This window comes from Corapipo altera, unplaced genomic scaffold (assembly GCF_003945725.1).
Source record: "Corapipo altera isolate COAL_440 unplaced genomic scaffold, ASM394572v1 1, whole genome shotgun sequence".
Classification (NCBI taxonomy): domain Eukaryota; kingdom Metazoa; phylum Chordata; class Aves; order Passeriformes; family Pipridae; genus Corapipo; species Corapipo altera.
Genome location: NW_020884873.1, coordinates 9,217,626 through 9,237,363, shown reverse-complemented (window position 1 = coordinate 9,237,363; position 19,738 = coordinate 9,217,626). Strand labels below are relative to the sequence as shown.

Below are 19,738 nucleotides of genomic sequence, written 5' to 3'. Positions count from 1 at the left end.
TGCTTGTATGTGAAGTAAACATCTTTATCTAAGACCTTCACAATTCTCCCTAACTCTTACATTTTTTAAAAATTAGTTAATGTGATTAGTTAAGAACCCCAGAAGGTGTGTGGGTAAGACAGCTTATTTTGTTTAGGCCCCACCAATGAAGTGTTGCGCATCAAATTTCACCTGACACACTTCCTTGATGTGACTTGGTGCCTGAAACTCCTCCTCACATTTTCTGCTCTTTGAGAAAACTGCAAATAAATTGATCTTAACTATAGATGCTGCCCTACTGTCGATTATCCATCTTTCCAGCTCGTGAACATATGGCAACTTTGCTGGTAGCACGAATCATATGTCTCTCTCCTCTCACTTAACAATTTCAAAAATGACTGCTGTTCATAGGCTCTTGTTCTATTCTTAACACAAAGGGAAATTATACATGTAGAAAAATCTCAAGGGTTACAATTTTGCAGATTTTTTGATAAAAGTATAGTTTGTGCTAAATTAAACTAGGAGATACTCATGAACTTTGGGTATCAATGCCTTCTTCATAGACTGGTGACCTAAGTGTTTTTATGGATTTGTTTTATTGTTAGTCAGCTTTCATAGAAAAGTGTTAAAGTCTTTTTGAAGCACTCCTCATTATTTTGGAAAATAAATAGAAAAATATATATATTTTTTCTTATTATTTACAATTGCTCCGTGACAGTACTTTTTTTTTCTGAGCATCTGACTTCTATAGATTATTGTCTATGACACTCGGACATTTTGGAGTCCGGTGCTGTATATTGAATTTTAGGGTGAGAGCAGATGATGAACCAAGAATTTGAATTTTACCTGGTTTTCTGACGAGCTCTTTTTCCCTAGCTTTGCTCAGGCTGGAAGACAGTAACTTGATCCTGGGCTGCTGTGCTAAAGTGTAGCTAACACAGAATGAAAAACATCTTTTGCTCTTGAATATTGTGCCTTTGGACAGAGAGACTGTCAGCAAAGTGACAGTGATATCCCAGACACCATGGTTTGTGTATTTAGTACACAAATGAGTTCATGAGAAAGCCCGTCACAAAGTCTGGGTGGGCTGAAAGGATAATTTTTATCACAAAAATCCCAGTGGAGGCAATCACCTCTCCTCTAGCACATACAATTGCATATTCTAATCAGCGTCTGCAAGGCCAGCGATGTTCAAGGTCTCCCTAAACTGTGTTGACAGATGTGAAAGTCTTGGGCACTTCTATCAAGTGGCTGCTCTAATGGCCAACTTGCACTGAAGAGCACAAAGCACTTCCGACATACTCCATCTGTCCTGCTTCACAGCCACCCAAACTTGATTGATGGTTGTTCGTGTTCCAGCCATCTAGAAAGCAGAAGAATGGAGTATTGTCAGGATTCAGGAAACATTTTACTTTAGCTTCTAAGAGAGGAGGAATTTGTTTTCACTGAACTGTATTGCCTGATAGGCTTTATTTCTTTTTACGCTCATTCTATGTCTCTCGTTCTTTCTCTCTCTCCCCATAAGTCTTGTACTTTCAGGTATTTATTCTTCAGTTTAAGATAAAATTAAAAAGAATAAACAGTCTGCCCTTTCTGCAATGTACCCTTCATTTTTTGAATTATGCTCCTTTCTGGTAAATTTTTCACCTTCCTGTATTTAGTTCGTTTTAATAAATCTCCTTTTAAAACTTTTTATCAATTCACAGTATATCTGATCCAGGAATTACTTTATCCTGCCTCAGCTCAGTCCTTCAACATAGGAGAACAATTCCAGCTAAGGCTGGCAAACATTAACACTGTTTACAGCACTGCTGTCTTTTAATAATCGGGGTTCTGACCAAACATCACATCCTCCCACGTGCAGTGTTTGGAAGGATTTCCCACATGAAGGCAAGACTTACCTGAGCTGTTAATAGCTGTAATCTCTTTTGTGTAATTCACATCAGGTGTAGCATTTTAGAGCCTACAAGGTGTCAATACAGTTCCCTGTGTGCGTGTATGCGTGCTACTACAGTGGAGGAAAGACTGCACTCTGTGTGTTTTTAATAATTTTATATAATTTGAAAAGTTTTACTTAAGAGTTTAGTGGAATATAAATAATATGCCCTGCCTTGTTTCTTTTATCTATCTTTACAGGCAGCAATTAGCTCATCCTGCTATCACTCCTTGGAGCTCAGGAAGTTCAATTTAAAGAAAAGTAGTAATTGAAAGTCAGAAAGGCTAAATGGTTTTCCAAATTGACACAAGTATCAGTGGCAGGTCCAGGCACACATCTAGTAGCTGCTGCTCCCTTTTATCCTGATCTGCAATTAAAATTATCAAAATGTGACAATTGACTTCAAGGTGAGTGTCTAAACTGCAGTCTTTAATTAGGGTCTTAGGTTTTGATGGTGGTAACATCAGATGACTTAACTCAGTGTCAAACACTGTCTTACCTTGGGTCTTCTTAGAGAGCTTGGTGTCAAATTTAGAGATGTGCTTGTGGTAATGAACAGGTATATCTCTGTCTTTACTTACTGGTGACAGAAGCAGAAAAATGTGTATTTTGAGAGCTCCAGTGGCAGATTTCGACCTGCAGAGAGAACATCTTACTTGCAGTGCTCTGCCAGAACAACTGACTGTGCTTTGGCAGGATGACTTGACTGCTGGTTGTTGCAAGGAGCTGAAAGGGGTGCTGTATGAGTGAATTGTTCTCCTGAGCTGTTTGTTGCTCAGATTAACTGGGTGTTGCTCTGACAAAATCGAACCACTCCATGTTGCGTGTTGGACAAGCTGTTTTTTCTGGAGTGCCCTCCCTCAGCCTTACCTTTGTGCAGTAACAAAATGTCTGCTTCTAAAGAGCAACTGGAGGGGACACAGAGTGAGAAGCAATGACTTGTTAGGACTTCAATTTCCTTTTGTTGGGTGCTAGTGTCTCCTGTTTTGGCTTCACAGTCATGTTGTATCTCCCTCTGTAGGTTTTAGAATTCCCCATCTTTAATGTAACTCATTAGTCGTGCAGGCATGCAGCTAGTGTAATAATTAGTATTACAGGAGGCAGAATAATAGGATCTGCTCAAACTAATTAGTTATAAAAATGAGGGATTTTCTCATATTAGGAAACAGCTGTGATAGCTAAAGAAAAATCTGAAAGGTAAAAATGGGAGGTTTTTCTCCTGTTTTGAGGGGTGAGACAGGTTTATTGAAGAATGGCCTCTGGCACTGACCACTAGCCTGTAGTGAAATACAGTGATCTGAGCTCTGTGGGGCAGGACAGTGGCAGTGGATGCCCAGTGGGAACAGCATAGCTGACTGTTATTATTGTTGCTATCACCATGATTATTTGTATTGCATGAGTGCCCAGAGGCCCCAGCTGAAAAAGGGTGCCATTGTACTAAGCACTGCATAAACATTGTGAGAAGCAGTTTTGCCATGAATAATTTATGCCCTATGGCGCTGGGAAATGTGAAAACCAAGAGAAGTAGCAGTGGTCCAGAGCGGTGAGACTGGGTACTAAATGCTTGGTTGTGTTTCCCTGTGCCCCTTGCTAGCCTGAGGACAAGGCTTGTATTTCAAGATGAAGTAAAACTCATTGGAAACTTTAGTCTCTGCGACATATCTCTGTGTTTTGGCTCCTTGCTACCATAACATATGGAAATATGATTTTTCTCAATTTAAGTGGGAATGAGAGCAAGCCATATAAGAAAAATAAAACACAATGGTGCTTACAGTGTGGACCTGCCTCAAGCTGCTTGTAAGCTGCCAGTGCAGCCCATAATTAATAAAGTTTGGATGCCTTTTAATGGTGTTTTTTCTGCTTCCATTTCCTTATGTTTCTTGGAGGCTTTGCACTGTAGTCTCCCTTGAGACTGTTTTTGTACCCTTGAAAAATTACACTGTTTGGATAAATAATTTGAACGCCTTGCCAGATCACAGCATAATATCAATCTGATTGACACAACACTAATTCCAGGGAACAGAAAATGCATGTAGGAGAGGGAGAAAATGAATATTTTTTTTAACTAAGTATTTTTCAATTTTTAGTTGGTCTGCAGCTTCTACGAGTGTTTTTGAAAAGAGAAACATTGTGATGTTTCATGGGAAACCTAAACTCCCATGTTTTCTGACCCCCTGCTTTGTTTTTCAGATTATGTTTTTTGCTATGCTGTCCCAAAAGATGAAAAACTGAGTTTGACAAATTCTCATTTAGCTGTCTAGTACCTGCAGGAGTTTCCTTTAGGGTTCAATGCAGACCTTTGTGGGTGAAAGTTTAAATACCCTTGTGTGTGCCAATTCTGTTACATGCTCATTGTCTCACTTTCCTGGCTTGCAAGAGCAGCTCAGCCTCCTTGGCATTAGTTAGTGCCCTTGAGCCATGAAAATGCCTTAAGCTGTGGGATTTACTGTGATAAAAGATATGCCATCAGCAAATGTTTACACTCATTACTGTTCCCAGCAGTGAAACAGAGAGAAAGCCCTGTCCCTTCCTTTCTGTCCTTTCTTTTCCTTTTCTACTTCTTCACTTCCTTTCCTTTCAAGCTTTCTTTCTTCCCCCCCCTTCTTTATCCCTCCATCTCATTTTCCACATTACCATCTCTCTATCTTTTCTTCTATTTCTGCTTACTGAAAAACTTTTGCTGGCGACTCTTCAGAGTGTGCAGTGATCAAAGCCAAACCTGTGTCCTGTGCCCTGAGGGTAGATCTCATCTGGGGCAGATGCAGAAAGCACAACTGAGAAATGCATGTGCCTGGTTTTCAGGAACTAACAGAATAAAATAGGTTCTCTATTCACAGTATACCACATGTAACTTTCTACTATATAACAATCTATATATACTATATATATTTATATACGTACATATTATACAGATCTCAGGTTTACATACATAATATGTATGCCTTAAGATGTGATCTTTTTGCTGTATAGGTCTGTGTTAAAGTCCAAAGGTTTTATTAATGCTTTCTGTTTTCAGCAGTCTCCTGCAGACGTGAATGCAGAGAGTAAACCCTGAATATCAGTCTGTGCCTGCACCAGTCTTGCTGGCATTAAGAGGGGTCTTGTGTACAGCATAGACACAGAGAGGGCTGAAGAGCCAGCTGGGACTGTGTCCCTCTTGTGCTGAACACAGAACATGACTAAGAACAGTAAGAAGTCCATATCCTACAGAAGCAGCAGTATAAATACACCCGAGGTAGATGAGAAGAAGACAACAACAGAAAAGCAAAGTGAGCTGCTTCTGGAAATAATTTTCTTGTTGGTCAGACCCATTCAGCAGTCTCCAGTTGCAAAACAGACTTGGTTTGAAAACTTTATCCATTGCAGTCTTCTGCATACTTACTCTTAGGATTCTAACATCTTAGATACCTGTGACCTAGATGTAAAGAAAATTAGATGAAATTTTCATGTTCTTTTCCTTTGGGCAATTAGGCCACCCAGCAAAATCAGAGAATGTGTGTGTCTTTGTGATCTTTTGTATCCCTAGGCTATTTTGAACCTTTTCTCCCAAATACGTGAATGAAGAAAATCACTGAAATTAAACCTTTCTGTTGAAAATCCTTGTTCCAGCAAATTATCTCTTAAATAAAAGCTCCCTGTAATTCCTGACTAGTTTAAGTAAGGATGATAATGGGAAGGTTTTAAACATCTTACATCTCTATGTCAGGTTCAAGAAAAGTTTTCTGACTGTCTAAGATTGTTTCAGAGTTTTGTGGCTCATTTTAGAATAAACTGGATTAATTTTTCCCCACAGTTATTCCAAGGAGAAAGAAAATGATTGAAACATTTTCCATGGGTGGTTCCTTGGTTCCATTTCTTTGTCAGATGTGTCACTGTTTGTTACAGGCATAAATGTAGCTGTTCCCCATCCATAACATGCATTGCAGCATGAATTCCTGGCTTATACGGTGCAGCAGCACACTTTAGGTTTGAATCGAGTCCATCTTGTGTTCAACAGGGAACAGATCAAAGTCTATCCAAAATGGAACTTCAGCAAAGTGAGAAGCAGAACAAAACCTTATGGAGAAGAGTGAAGAAACTGAGGATCACAGATAACTAGAGAAAGTCATTAAACAACACAGAGCTAAAATATAGGGGATATAATAAACTGTAATATATTGATGAAGTATAAGTCACATTAAGGTCATTGAATCCTTGGAGACTTGCTTTCTACTGCTGCTTAGCTAGTGGAGTATTGCTTTTTTTCCCATCCAGTAGAACTGAGTTGCTCCAAGAGGCTTTTCAGAAGAATTCATTATGGAACACAGTTGCTATCATAATATAGTTTTTCCTTCTTAAATAATTTGGAATACATAAATGCTGTATATAGAACAGGGAAATGGGAAGAACAGGAATTAAATGGCCATGAAATATTCTCTTTCTCTACAAGAAAAAGAAATACAATTTTTAAGGGGTATTTCATAAACCCAGGGATTTGTTACTACAGTCGTAGAAAACACAAGATTGTACCATTTCTGTTCCTAGAGAGCAGAATGAACCCCTTTAGGGTAAGATTTTCTTCTCTAAAGGATAAAATCCTTGATTTCACCAAAGTCCATTCCATGTGCATTGGCCTTTCATCCCCAAAATTCAGAAGCTCTCTGCACCAGCATAGTAACCTGGAGCTTTGGAAAATTTGCTCCAATGAGAGGTAGAGAGGCCTTTCAAAAACATACCTTGCTCTGTGTTCAGTAGGATTGAATGCTAGTTCTTGGCAAAACTGTGTCCTGAACATCTGATGTGAAATTTTTTTACTCTAACCTTTCCTCAGCACAACTTTTGCTATTTTGAATGATTTATATTACCTTAGGGGCACTGCTTGACTTTTACATACAGGAGTTCAGTGGTGCCATGAGTGAATTGTTACCTTCTTTTCAACAAATGAAAATAAATGCCTGCAAATCTTGGCTTACAAAGCTTGACTTCCATTAAAACGTAATTACCTCTCTTTTGTGCCTTATACATTAAGACTAGTTTCAAATGGTATGTGGCTCCTGTTCAGCTAAATTGCTTTCATTTGCTGCTTGCATAGTAAGAATGAGGTTCTGGAATAAAGATGACTATTTAAAGAGGACTGCTGCCATTCCAAACTGCATAGAGAAAGTTATGCTTATAAAATTCATTTACTTACTTGGTAAGATCCTGATTGGAATATTTGTTACTGGTCATCATGGGCCCACAGAAATGGGTCTAGTGCTAATCCATGACTACACAATTTTTAATCCTGGGACTAATTCTAAGGCATAAAACAATTTGTAGGGTTATTCAGGTGATGAGTGATCAGATAATCCAGTGTCAGTGCATTGACACAGTTTTTTCCTGCAGTGCTGTTTGTTTTTTATCTTACAGGAAGTGTGTTGGTTTCAGAAGGGAGTAGAATGGCTGAGCAGTGCTTAGGTGTTGGACACTGCAAGGACTGCCAGGCCTTTGGAATTTGCTCTTTTCATGTGCCCTGGTCCAGGATCCCAGCCTTCGTATGAGCAAGAGCATGGCTAGGCAGCCCCTCGCTGTGGGATAAGAGGGAAGAAGTGTATGCAGTAAAACACACACAAAAACTGAGGACTGTTTTGTCATCCCTGTTAATATTTGGAAGCATACGTAGCTCATTCTTCCAGTACAGGTTTCGCTTCAAGGAGGCACAAGGAGGGGAAACATAAGTATTTCCTTGATGTGAGGGAAGCCAGTGAGAAGACATAACTTCTACTTTTCTTAGTGTGGCTTTGTACTGAGCCATGCCAGAGGTGGAAGGACGATTTGTCTGGGGCTCTTGGTGCTCTGGGAACAGCAGGCAAACAGCTACCCTTGTCTATTCCCTCCTCTGCAAAGCCTGCTCACCTCAAGTGTTGACAGACACATAAGTGCTGGTCCTGGTATTGGTATCTGTAGGAGAAATACCTTTGATAAGGCATTTAATGTATTTAAATTAATGTAAGTATAAGTATCAAACATGTTTGCATACTTTTCATAAGGTTTTATACTGAGATGTTCTAGTTTGTGGACCATGAACCAGAAATGTTCATGGCTTGTAGGATGTTTCTTTCACAGTTAGGCACTTAGCCTGGCTGAGCAGGTCCCTGAACTGACCAAAGTCTGCTCTTCTGAAATACAGGATTATCATCCTGATTTTAACTTTGCTCCTTCCTCTCTGGATCCTGAACTCTACTACAGATAGCTCATAAAGGTACTTCCAACTGCTGTCAGGCTCGGCTGGGCCACCTAACTTAAAAACAAATAGGGCAGCGAGTAGGTTCAGATTAAAATTCTGTGTGAGCTGGCGTGAACCTGAATTTCATCTGGTCATGTGGTTCTGCCATAGTAGCTCTCAACATAATTGGTAGCACTTGTCTTCAGCAAACACCTTCCCTGGTGCACAGATCCATGGTCTGTCTTTGGAAATATAACACTTAATGGGGCAGGCGAGGTGAAAAAGGCTGGTGTTGGCCCAAAGTGCCTCCTAATGACAGTGTTTTGCTCAAGGTAGTCCCTGTCACTGTGCAGCTTTTCCTACTTCCTTCTGGCTCAGTGGTGAATGTTGCTGTGGTCAAGCTGCTTTGCAGGGCCAGTGAGATGTGGAGATCAGCTTAGTGGCTTCCTCATCATAAAGGCTGGCTCGATGGGCACTGCTTGATGGGTTACTACAATTTCTGATGGCAGGCTGGGACCACATTAAGGTGCCAGGTAGGAAAAGGCTGAACCAAAGGTATCACCTCTGATCTGTGCTAACCTGAATTGAACTTCTGTAATTTTCATGTATGGAATATGAAACTGCATGGGATTGTTGGACACAGTGTATCAAGGGGATCTTCCCCTCACTTAACTGCCAGCTGTTGCTGGACTATGGGACTGTTGAGCTTTCAGATAACTGGCATAGTACTCTCAGCTGGTCAGCCTTTGGAGCACAGTGTCAGAGCTAGCACATGGTAACCCTTCCAGTCATGCCTGATTACTCCAGGAAGGATAACACTGGCAAGTTGATCAGGGTGATGTGGTTCCCAGTGTGCCTGTGTGAGCTGACCTGATAGTATGTCATAAAAGTTGAAATAGTAGCAATGTGGTAAAGAGAGATGAGGACAATAAAAGCCCAAATGGCCCAAATGCAAAGAGTAGGCTAAACAATGAAGAAACATGAACAAAGTGCATCTTAATGCAACTTTATACTTTGTTTGCCATGGACCATTGTCTGTAGTGTGATCATATATAAAAACGGGTAGTGTAGCTGTGAGCAGACTTGTGCATAAGCATATGAACATCAACATTTTCATAGGTCACTACATGGGTATTGGTGTCTGCATTATGATTTTTAAAAGAGCCTGAGGACTGGGAATTATTTGAGCAGATTTCTTTCTTTTTTTTTTTTTATGTTGTTGCAATTCTGTGTGTGCATGTCATTTCATATAGCAAATATGTTTTTCAGCAATCCAGTTTACCTGCCTGAAAGACAACTCTGTGGTGGTGTCTGTACCTTTAATGATGGAGGGATTACATCTGACACATGACAGTTTTACCCTGCTGAGGCACAAAGCACAGTCACTTGTCTTTGTAGGTAGATGAGTTTGGTAGTTTGGATGATGTGCAAATTATCACAAGGATAATTTGGAAGAAATTATGAGTATGGGGACCTGATGTGATCACATGACTCCAGATCAAAGCCTTCTCCTAGTGGTCGCTTCATCCTTTCCATGAACTCCACATACTCTTCAGTAGGGTCCTGTCTGCATTTACACCTCTCATTTTAGTAAATTTGTTTGAAGTCTGCATAGTACTCTTCCATTTGTGCTGGGTCTAAATAGATTTTACAGATTCGAGTGCTGAGAAAGTGATGATGTGGGGGGGTAGAGAGCATGAAAGAGATCACAATCATTACAGAATACAGAAGGGTCAGTCATACAGAGGCAAAATTAGAGGAAGTAGAGGATGTAGGTAAAAGAGGCTCAGGGGGATACAGGAAATTTGCAGGGGAAAAAAAGCTTTAGCTGAAAGCAAATTAGATATTAACTTAATGAAAAATGGCTTTTTCAAGTGACAGGTTTTAAAATAGCATCAGATTCTGTGAATGACTCCAGACTGCAGACGTTCATACGCACATGCAAGCACACACACAGACACATACAAAGGCAGGAGGGGAAAAATTGTTCATTTTCAAATGAAAAGAAATTACTTCTTTTAAATTATTATCCCTTTCAATGTTAAGCAAAGTTTTTAAGGGAAAGAGATTTTAGAGAGATTATACGACTAAACACTAAAAAAGTGTTTTATATTGCTTTGACTAAAGGATTATTGGAAAAAATTTTTGTCCTGTTGAAAAAGGTGAAGAAAAATTGTTGGTTTGAAACACTGGCAAACAGGAAAAATAACCATCAGAGAAATGTGACAACCTAAATTTGCCTTCTGTTGAAGGTACCTGGCCCTATCTGTAGCTGGAAGATGTTGGTGTAGTTCCCTTGGCTTTAATAACAATAAGTTGGTTTTACTAGAACTGGTGTTTACTAGACTATCTGTGTTATGCAAATGGTTCAGAGAGAAAAGAATCACATTCACAAAGAACAATACCACCTTAAGCTCACTTGCCATCTCTCCGTGGCACCTGCTATGTTGGTTTTTGTGCTGGATTCCACAAGGATTTATTCATGCTCCCAATGAGAACTGTTATTTTCCCATTACAAGGTGACATGTGACACAAGAGCACCCAATCCTCTTAATTCATATTAATTTTTTAGATGCCTTTGTGAATTTGCTTTACCTGTAGAATACCACACTACCCTAGATTGCAGAAATAAATTTTCACTAGTACATTCATATTGTTCTCTTATTGCTCCCAAATTAATCAGAGAGGCAGGTGATCCTTAGTCCCTTCCTCATCCTATCAGTACCAGCTGTGTGGACAGACCATGCTCTAATGACTCCAGGCCAAGCTTTGTTTGCCTCTTGAGAGTATGTAGATGTTTGTCCCACACAAAGGGGGAAGGGTTGGCAATGGAGGAGCTGAAGAAACAAGTGAGCTTTCTCAGCATGCTCTGGAGTTGCTCTCATATTCAGAGACAGCCAAAGACTAACAATGAGACAGAGAGGAAGCAAGGGAAGGGTATGTGTGTGGGTAGTGTGTGCAAAGCTTTCTTCCAGCTCTCCACTGAGCCATGACCTGGTTTCTCCAGGAGATGCCTGCTGTTTTCTTATTTTCGAAGCAAGTTTCTGAGACAATGCTTTGCATGCCAAGCAGGGTCAGCCACTCAGATAGGAAGGGTTCTGAACAGGACACAGAATCCCCTTTCCACCTTCTCTAGTACCTTCTCTAGTGCTTTCCTCTTTTTTTCTTCTTTTCCTTCTCTTTTCCCTTTCTTTGTTCAAAATGAGGAAACAATTTTTATGTGCATGAAATAAAAAAAAGGGAACTTTCAGAAGTATTAAATAAAACTTATTGCTGTGCCTGCTAGACACTAATTTTTGTATTGTTATTGTTATCTTGACAGAATCCAAGAAGAAGAAAAAGGAAGGCAAGAAACAAGAGAAGATGCTGGATTAATGGAGTCAACTTGGGCAATTTGAGAAAGGGACATCAGCAAACATGATCAGTTAACAGTTTCATTTATACCTAGGCATTTTATCCTAAAACTATTTATAGCTTAATGGTACCATAGAAGGAAACAAGCAAACACAGAAAAAAAAATCTTTTTTTTATTACTTTAGTATTTTTAATGTATAATCCTAACAACAACTTTTAGAGGCCTGTAATAAAGACTCCAAACTCATTTAGAAAATTATTTCTATTGTATATTGAACAATGTAGACCTTTTCAAAATATTTTTTTTCTCAAGTCTTGCCATAGGTCTCAATCTGGTAACTAGTCCATGCAAGCAGAACCTGAGCCCGTGTGGAGCTCTGCTGAAGCCAGTATGAATGTAGGACTCTGGCTGGATGCATCTATATTTAAGATTGGGACCTTATATCTAAAAAAACCTGAGGCTTGTTTCTTAATTTCTGATTACATCTGGATAACTCCGTGAAATTGTTTGTTTAAGGGAAGGATGGGGGCATTTTGTTTAGTATTTACAAATACAAAATTTTCTTGGATTTGTGGTGAATGTTCATTCCAAGATGTCACCATTTGCTGATAAAACCCAGTAACACTCCTTTTCTTGGCCATATTTTGGATGTTGGCAGTAAATCTGAAATCTTTCAATGGCTGGACATAGAAGAGTCCTAATTTTTCATGATTTTCTAGCAATGATTTTTCCAAGTGGAATAATAGCAAAACTTTCAATTTTTTAACATATCAGTGTTGAGGTAGTGTCCTCTGTTTTACCTATAAAAGCTGAAAAATGCTTTATTTTATGTGTTTATTTTGCCAGAAGGGAGAATAACCTTTTCATAAAAGATCTAGTTGAAATTGTTGTGATTCTACCTGACCCAGCTCCCTTTTTTATCAGTGGCAATCTTCCTGTTTATTTTAATTATAGCTGGTTGAAAAATAGTATGTCTGGTGGGAAATAACAGAAGAAATCTGTTTAGAAACTGCCAGGGGTAGTTCATACTTTTGATCAAAAAGGGACAATTTGTGGGACTTGAAACAAATAGGAATGGAATGAATTTTTGTTTCTCTGTTAGTAAAACAGAAAGGAAATACAAAAGCAATATCTTTTGCTTTCTTTCATTTTTACATAAGCAAAAAGACCTTGGAAAAATTCAGTCAACATAACAATAGTTGGGATTTTTTATTAAATAGTCTTCCGGGGGGGGGGGGGGGGGGGAGAAAAATTATAACCAGCTGGTTTTCAGTTTGCTCAATTTTACTTAATCTAAATGATTTTGAGTCCTGAGAAAAGTCATAAAGTAGAAAAAACCTGAAAAAGCACTGGTCTGTCCTAAGCTAAAGGGTTGTTTAACAAGCTAACAACCAGCAGACCAAAATTTTTAGATGAAACCTAAGGGATTTCAGTACCCAAACTAAGTTCAAAATCATTGCTTCTAAATTCTAAATCTTTAAATTCAACAGCAAGAAATAAGCTTTGCTATTTGTGTAGGCTGCAGGTTTGCCTGCTGCTCAAGAGGAATAGTCTCCCTTGTACTCCTGCATGGTACCCACTGACTTCAGCAAAGCTGCAGCAGGGTGTGTTCGTCTGAGTAAATCACAGGGCTCTCTTGGAATTAGCTTGTAGACAAGCAGAGAGTCTTTGTCCAGACTAACATCACTACCATTTTCTATGCAAGAACTTTATAAAAACTGCAGAGCTTGCCCACTTTTTTCTCACGTGGAGGGTACGGCTGATCCGGACTCATGGTGAGGCAAGTCCTTCTGTAGACGTTCCCAAACACTTCTGAAGCCAGCTAGCCAAGGCTGCACATAGCTTAAGGTAGACTAGCCTCACAATTATTTCCCAGACTCCTTGGGTGTGTCTTGCAGTCTGTGTTGATGTCCTTGTTAATTTGACTATGCTGTTAGACATACCTGAGCCCCGGGTGCAGGTAAAAAATGTCCCCCACACGTGGTGGATGTGCAATGACCAAATCTAAAATCGCAAAGGCTCATATTTAGGTGGTTCTGGGTGCTATTTGGTTTGTTCACGGTCTAATCAGGTCTACCTGTGCTTGTGCCTCAGATTTAAACTAATGGGATGGTAGGTCTGATTGAAAGCAAAGGGAGAAAGAAACTTTTTCACTCACCAAAGGTTTGTCTGTCTAAATGCTGCATCAGTTCACTTAAAGTGGTTCAGCTTTGAGTGCAAACACTGTTGCACCATTGTCTTACACTGGTTAATCTAGTCCATGTTTCATAGGGAGCCGGGAGGAATTTGGAATGATGCTGAGATCAACACTGACTATCCTTTAGTCAAAATCTTAGATGTGACTTCTGATTTCCAACTTTGTGAGTAAGAAGAAAAGTTCCCCTGTGTTCCCTCTGATGCCTTATGGCCCTTTTGTTTAACTGCCCATCTGGCTTGTTAAAGGAACATTCCTAGTAGTTTTTGAAGGAGGCCAGTCAAGTTCCTGTGGTGATATAGGGCCTTCATGGAGAGAGTTTACAGAAAACAAAGAAACAAAACAAAAAATGCCATGTTAGGACCAGAAGAAAATGCAGCAGTCCTGGTAGCAAAGGGTGTGAAACAGGAGAACATTTCCTATGTACTACTCATCCACATATGTTCGGATCTCTATTGGCATCTTATTGTTGACAGCACTTGGAGTTAAAGTTTATAAATTTAAAATTAAGAAAATTCCAATAAACCAGCACAAGACATTCAGTGGAAACTCTAGCTATGTAGGAGATGGTAAAAGTAATTTGTGGCAGAACACAGAGGAAGACTGAACAGGTCAGTCAGGTCAGCTCTGAAAGTAGGTACTTGGTACCTACATGGGGCCATTGTTTCACTAGTGACCTTATCAACAAAGCAAAAGGCAAATATCTGGACAAAACCTCTTCCCACCCATATTGCTCAGTTTCTACTTCAGTCATGCTGAAATTTCTCCTTATTTGCTTTCTAATCTTCTATCCTCCATCCTTTGGGAGGGCAAGCTTCTCTGATAGTGCTGTGGGAGCGGCTACTTCAGATGAAATATGTGTTTACCCTCGCGGTGCTATCCTGTTACAATGGCAAATGACTTAGCATAGACGTATTGCTTACTAGTTTAACTGACAGAAGCTTGTTTCATGGATGTCCCTCTCAAGGAGTGGTTTACATCTTCATGTGTTACAGCTATAATATAGTATGGGGAGGTAATAGAAACCCCCCAGATGACAACCTTTTTCTGAGCACTCAAATCTCTTGGAAAAGAGAGGGTTGAATTGCTGAACATCTGAAAAGGATGAATCTGCATCCAGACTCTGGATTCTAGCAAGTTTAAACTTAGGGTATATTTGGATATATTTCCTTTCTCTTTCTCTACATAGGCTGAGGCAATGCTTGTATGCAGTTAGGCCTGCCTATATCTTGACTCAAAACTGTATTCGAGCATTGGGACATTTTCTGACTTTGACATGTCTTCTGGCAGAAGTTCCCATAGTGAAAGAGAATCATTGCTTGTCAGCCTGGCTTATTTAATAGTCTATTAAGTGCAGCAGAAGTGCAGGGCAAGGCTCCAGGAAGGGAAAACGTTTGTACATGTGGGTAGATACTAAATTGTAATTTACTGATTCTCATCTTCTAATTCCATAATGACATTCTGGGCTGAATTGTTTTTCAAAGGAGAAAAAATTAGAAGAAATGAAAGAATAATAATTATAAAATGTATCAACAGACAATGTTGGAGACTGTCGAAGAGAGAGATATAAAGTCAGGAGCATTTTATACAAACTTCTTTTGCATGTTCCTTAAGTACAGAAAGCAGAATTACTGGTTGGCACATTTGTTTTTATGCTTTCCTTGATTTGTGCCTTAATGAAAACTAATCAAATGTATAGTGTTACAGAGACACGAAGTCCCACTCCAACCTCAAAGAAAGAGTTCATCTGGAGGCAAAGTCAAAGGAGACAATAGTATGTCTATCTTTTCCATTTAGGAGTGCAAGGTATGATGACATTGATAGGAGAAAACATAATGTACTTCTTTAGCTCTGGTGTATATTCTTCACCACTTGGCACATGGCAGTGGATGATTCAAGTAAAACAATGGAGCATTAGGATGAACTAAGGGGAAGTGAATTCTGACGAAGACTGTTTATGAAAACAGGCCTATAAACCCCCTGAATCTAATAATGCTGCTAGCAGGGAGCATCTGAAGACAAACATTGTGTAGCTTTCCCGCTTGTTTAATTAAATTCCTCAACATATGATGAAAACTTCTGAGCTTTCTGAGGCTAATGTCAATGCTGAGGGTGGGACAAAAACCAGCCTGATTTTCTCTCATTCTAGGAGCTGCAACAACATTAACAATGTAAATTCACCACTTTTCTAAAACAAAATATTGATGAGGTACACCATTTCGGTATGACACAGATAGTCTTTCACATCTCCCAAATTCTTATAAGGAGGGGAAGCGTGCATAGGAAGTATCTTGTATTCAATCTATTTCAGTTCTCCAGGACAGCATTCCTGTGGACTTGTGATTGAGTTCTCTCCTTTGCAGAGACAGATTTTACCTGTTTCCAGCCTTCCCCCACTCATCTGTAATTTTGATAGCATTTATAGGTTTTCTGTCAATTCTGCTAAGGCATTCTACCTCTCAGTTAAGCTTCTGTGGATGTTGCTGATCTTTCCTCATCCCCGAGGCTGTTTTCTCCATTTCTTCCTGATTGTTGCACAACAGCCCCAGGAAGCCCATACCATCAGGTACCTCCAAACATGTCCTAAGATTAAAAGACACAGTGGCAATTTGTTAATCAGATGATGACAGTAAACAAGGAAGTATGAGAATGAGCCAAGAGATTCCCTGGATTCACTGGGAGGGTGGATTGCTGGTAAAACCTTTGTCATAGTCCAACGTGGGCAAGGTTTCCTAGGGGACAGAAATGATCAAATTATCATCTCAAAAATTAGAGACACTGACTCAGGAGTGTCTGCCCTCAAAAAGAAAAGTATCTTAGCTAGATAAATAGTGGCAAGAAGCTGCTTCCTTTACCTCTGTGAGGCATGGTGCATAGAGTTTCAGGGGTAGTGAAAGACTTGCCTGAGCAAAGTAGATCAAGGAGAGAGCTTCATCCACCCAAGGGTGTTTGCATTTGGAGAAGGTGAAGTAGCAGCATAAAACTTTGGTTTTGGACCAAAACTAAACAAAGCTGAAATCTAATAATTTTTCTAATGGTCTCTTTCTGCTACTCTTCAAAAATGTCCATCTGTCTTGTGGCCTCACCACTCTGACCTGAGCAGAAGTGAGATCTTTCAAAGAAAACATGAGAATTCAGCTGCATTCAACTATTGTTATCTCATTGGTGGGGCTCTACCACCCTTTAGCCCTTCCTACCATTTGCCATTTAAATATGGAGTGTCTTGGAATCCCAGATGTCTAGAAAACTCAGTAGGTATCTCCTAGCCTTTAAATAACTCTGCTTTGAGTGAGTTGTGTATGAAAAATCTGTTCCTGCAGATTTTATTCCTTTCTTAGCAAAAACACAGTAACAACCAAAACCTTCAACAAAACTGAATGCATGTGTTCAATGGATGGATTTACTGATGAGATAAAGCAGAGGCTCACAAGTATTCCCATTGCAGAAGGTCATTGAAAGTTAAAGACTGTACAAAACATTTAACCCTCAATTCAGTGATGAAAAGCTAGGAAAATGGATAGTCTCTGCAGGGCTGTCTTACCCACAGCCAATTTTAGTCAATTAATTCTACTGTTTGAATTCCCTCACCCTAAACTACCTGGCAACAAGACATTATTTAACTTTTCTCATTAGGTCATCCATTGCACTTCCCATATTATAATTATGTAGTTCATCCAGACTTTTACAGCTGAAGGAAATGGCTGTGAAAATCCATAACGTGTTGTGGTTGCTGAGGAGACCTGAAGCAGAGGTAGGCTAGTACTGCTGCAGCTTGGAGCTAGAAGCCACCTAATGAAGATGTCAGCACCAGACACAGTAGCTCTCTAAATGCACATGTATACATACTGCATATATTATATATATCCATATATGGGAAAGTAAAACTGTAGAAAAGTGCATGCATAACTCCAAATGTGAATCACAACTAGTGCTGCCACATTTTCATGCTATGGTTGAAAGGAAAGAGCCTTTTGTCCTGTGTCATTATTAAAATGAGGATACAAAAGTATGATGAAGAGCTAGATTTCTTCCCGCTTGCCAGCACATCAGTTTAAGGATAGCTGTGTCCAAGGAAAATGCAAAACACATGCCAATGAAATGACCCAAAGGACTTATTATCACAGTGATGTTCTCTTCTGTCACACCAAGTGCATGGAAGAGTTTTGTTCAAAACTTCAAAGTGGATGAACTGCTTCAGTTAGGTGTGATAGAAACCCAGGCAGAAAAAGCCTTTTTCTCTACCAATAAAAACTGAGGAAAGTGGGTAAAAAAAGATGGAAAAATCAAAGTAAGACAGAAACTATCTTAATACTTGTAGTTTGAGTGTTAAACTGAAAGAAGGAACGAAAGTCAAAAATAACAAATTAAAGGCTGAACATCATGTTCAATGGATTTCTAATTCTGTATATATCTATTAAACCAGTGCTATATGATATCTTCTCATGGGTTACTTTCTTTTTCCTGTTCCTTTTCCTTTTTTTTTTTCCAGTTTGTATATTGAATTTGTAAGCTAGCAGTGTGTTACCTTTTCAATTTTTTAAAACTTGTATGAAAGCCATATATCCATATTGTAGAATGAAAGCATTAATCCTGTAACATCCCTTAATGTTTCCTTTAGCTCTGTGGGATTGTGGGGGGCTCTAGTGAATGTATATGTTTACCAATTGTATCAACATAATTTACTGGCTCTTAGTGATGATAAAGAATTAAATAAACTAATACACAGACACATGGTGTTCTCATTTGTTTGTGAAAACTGTTTCTGGAATTTCTTGAGTTAATTCCAAGTTCTTAATATTTCTTTATTTTACTAATTTTCATCAGCTGTAGGTGTTGTTTGTCACAGAAACAACCTTGTGAATTCAGAAAAAGTTTTAGTCTGTAGAAAGAAATCTTCCAGAAAATGATTCCAGCAGAAAATATCTCTTTGGTTTATGCATATTAAATTCTGTCTGTCTCAACTTCCTGACACTTTTCAGTTCTGTTTCAGTATACAGTTATTTCAGCCTGTGTAATACTGACACAATGATGGGTTGCAGAGAAAAAGTTTGATTTTTTTAAATAATTATCAGCTAAGCATTGGGAAAACCTTATTCCCAGCCCTGTCATGCTCAGCTGTTTTACTTTAACAGTGACTTTAATGAGTGTGTATGTGTTTGCTGAGAGATGATTAAGACTCAAGAGTAGAACAAAGAAGTTTCATTATGTTAATGAACTAAATAGAATTATGTAGAAATTCAGGTAGTGGTCATTGTAATGTTAATTTTTTCTCCTTTCTTTTTGTTCCTTCATTGCCCCTTTTTCCTAAATGTACTTTCTTTTCCAGATGCTTTTCCAGATTCTGTCTCTGTGTCCAAGTATTAGTTTAAATGTTAGAATAATTAATTACTCCATACAAAACATTCTATCACTCACTGCCGAAAGAGGAAGATGCTTCGTATGGTTTACAAGACTAAGAGATTTATACAGGCTTCTGAAATTGTTTGGAAGAAAATGGAGTATTAAAAGGTATGAAAACTGACAGTACATTCTTCAAAGCACTAATGGACTCAGCAACCTGAATCCTATCCTTGAAAAGGAGATCAAGCACTCATATTGTTTAATTACAGAAGAAAAACTTTAATTCCTTTTTAATACGCTACTTGGCAGTTAGTTACATTTTTTAGGCTACTGAGTAATGAGGGAGTTTTAAGATGCTCTTGTATTTCCATGTGAGATACCTGATCTCATCAGCAAGCCTGAGCTGCTTGAGGATTGTCTCAAGTCATGCTTAGCTTCCCTGAACTCCATCATGCAGGGAACAGAGTTCTCTGATTTCTCTTGTCCTTCTCACCTCTGTCCCCAAACGCTGACTGAGCTATAAACAGGGCTGGAAAAGAGCTTTTATGTCAGCTCTTCTCTGGTGGGTTGCTTTCATGGAATACAGTCTTGGAAGGCCATCTCTGTCTTTACATGGCTTCTTTTTTTGTTATGTATGGAGTATGTGAATGGAGAGAACTTCAAGTTCTGCTATCGCTTTGTGCTCCAAACTTTTGGGAATGGTGGTTAATCAAGTGTGTCTAAGGATGCAAGGAGGACCTCCAGAGGTGA

At 39.1% G+C, this 19,738-nt stretch overlaps 1 protein-coding gene across 1 annotated transcript in view; it reads left to right on the top strand.

Moving 5' to 3' along the window:
• Positions 1–12,777, top strand: part of PTN (pleiotrophin) — a 72,757-nt gene extending 59,980 nt beyond the window's left edge. Inside the window, exon 5 of the mRNA XM_027662229.1 lies at positions 11,422–12,777. Within this exon, the coding sequence (XP_027518030.1) occupies positions 11,422–11,474 (53 nt within the window). The 3' untranslated portion in view covers positions 11,475–12,777. The remainder of the gene's footprint in view (positions 1–11,421) is intronic.
• The last annotated feature ends 6,961 nt before the right edge of the window (positions 12,778–19,738 follow it).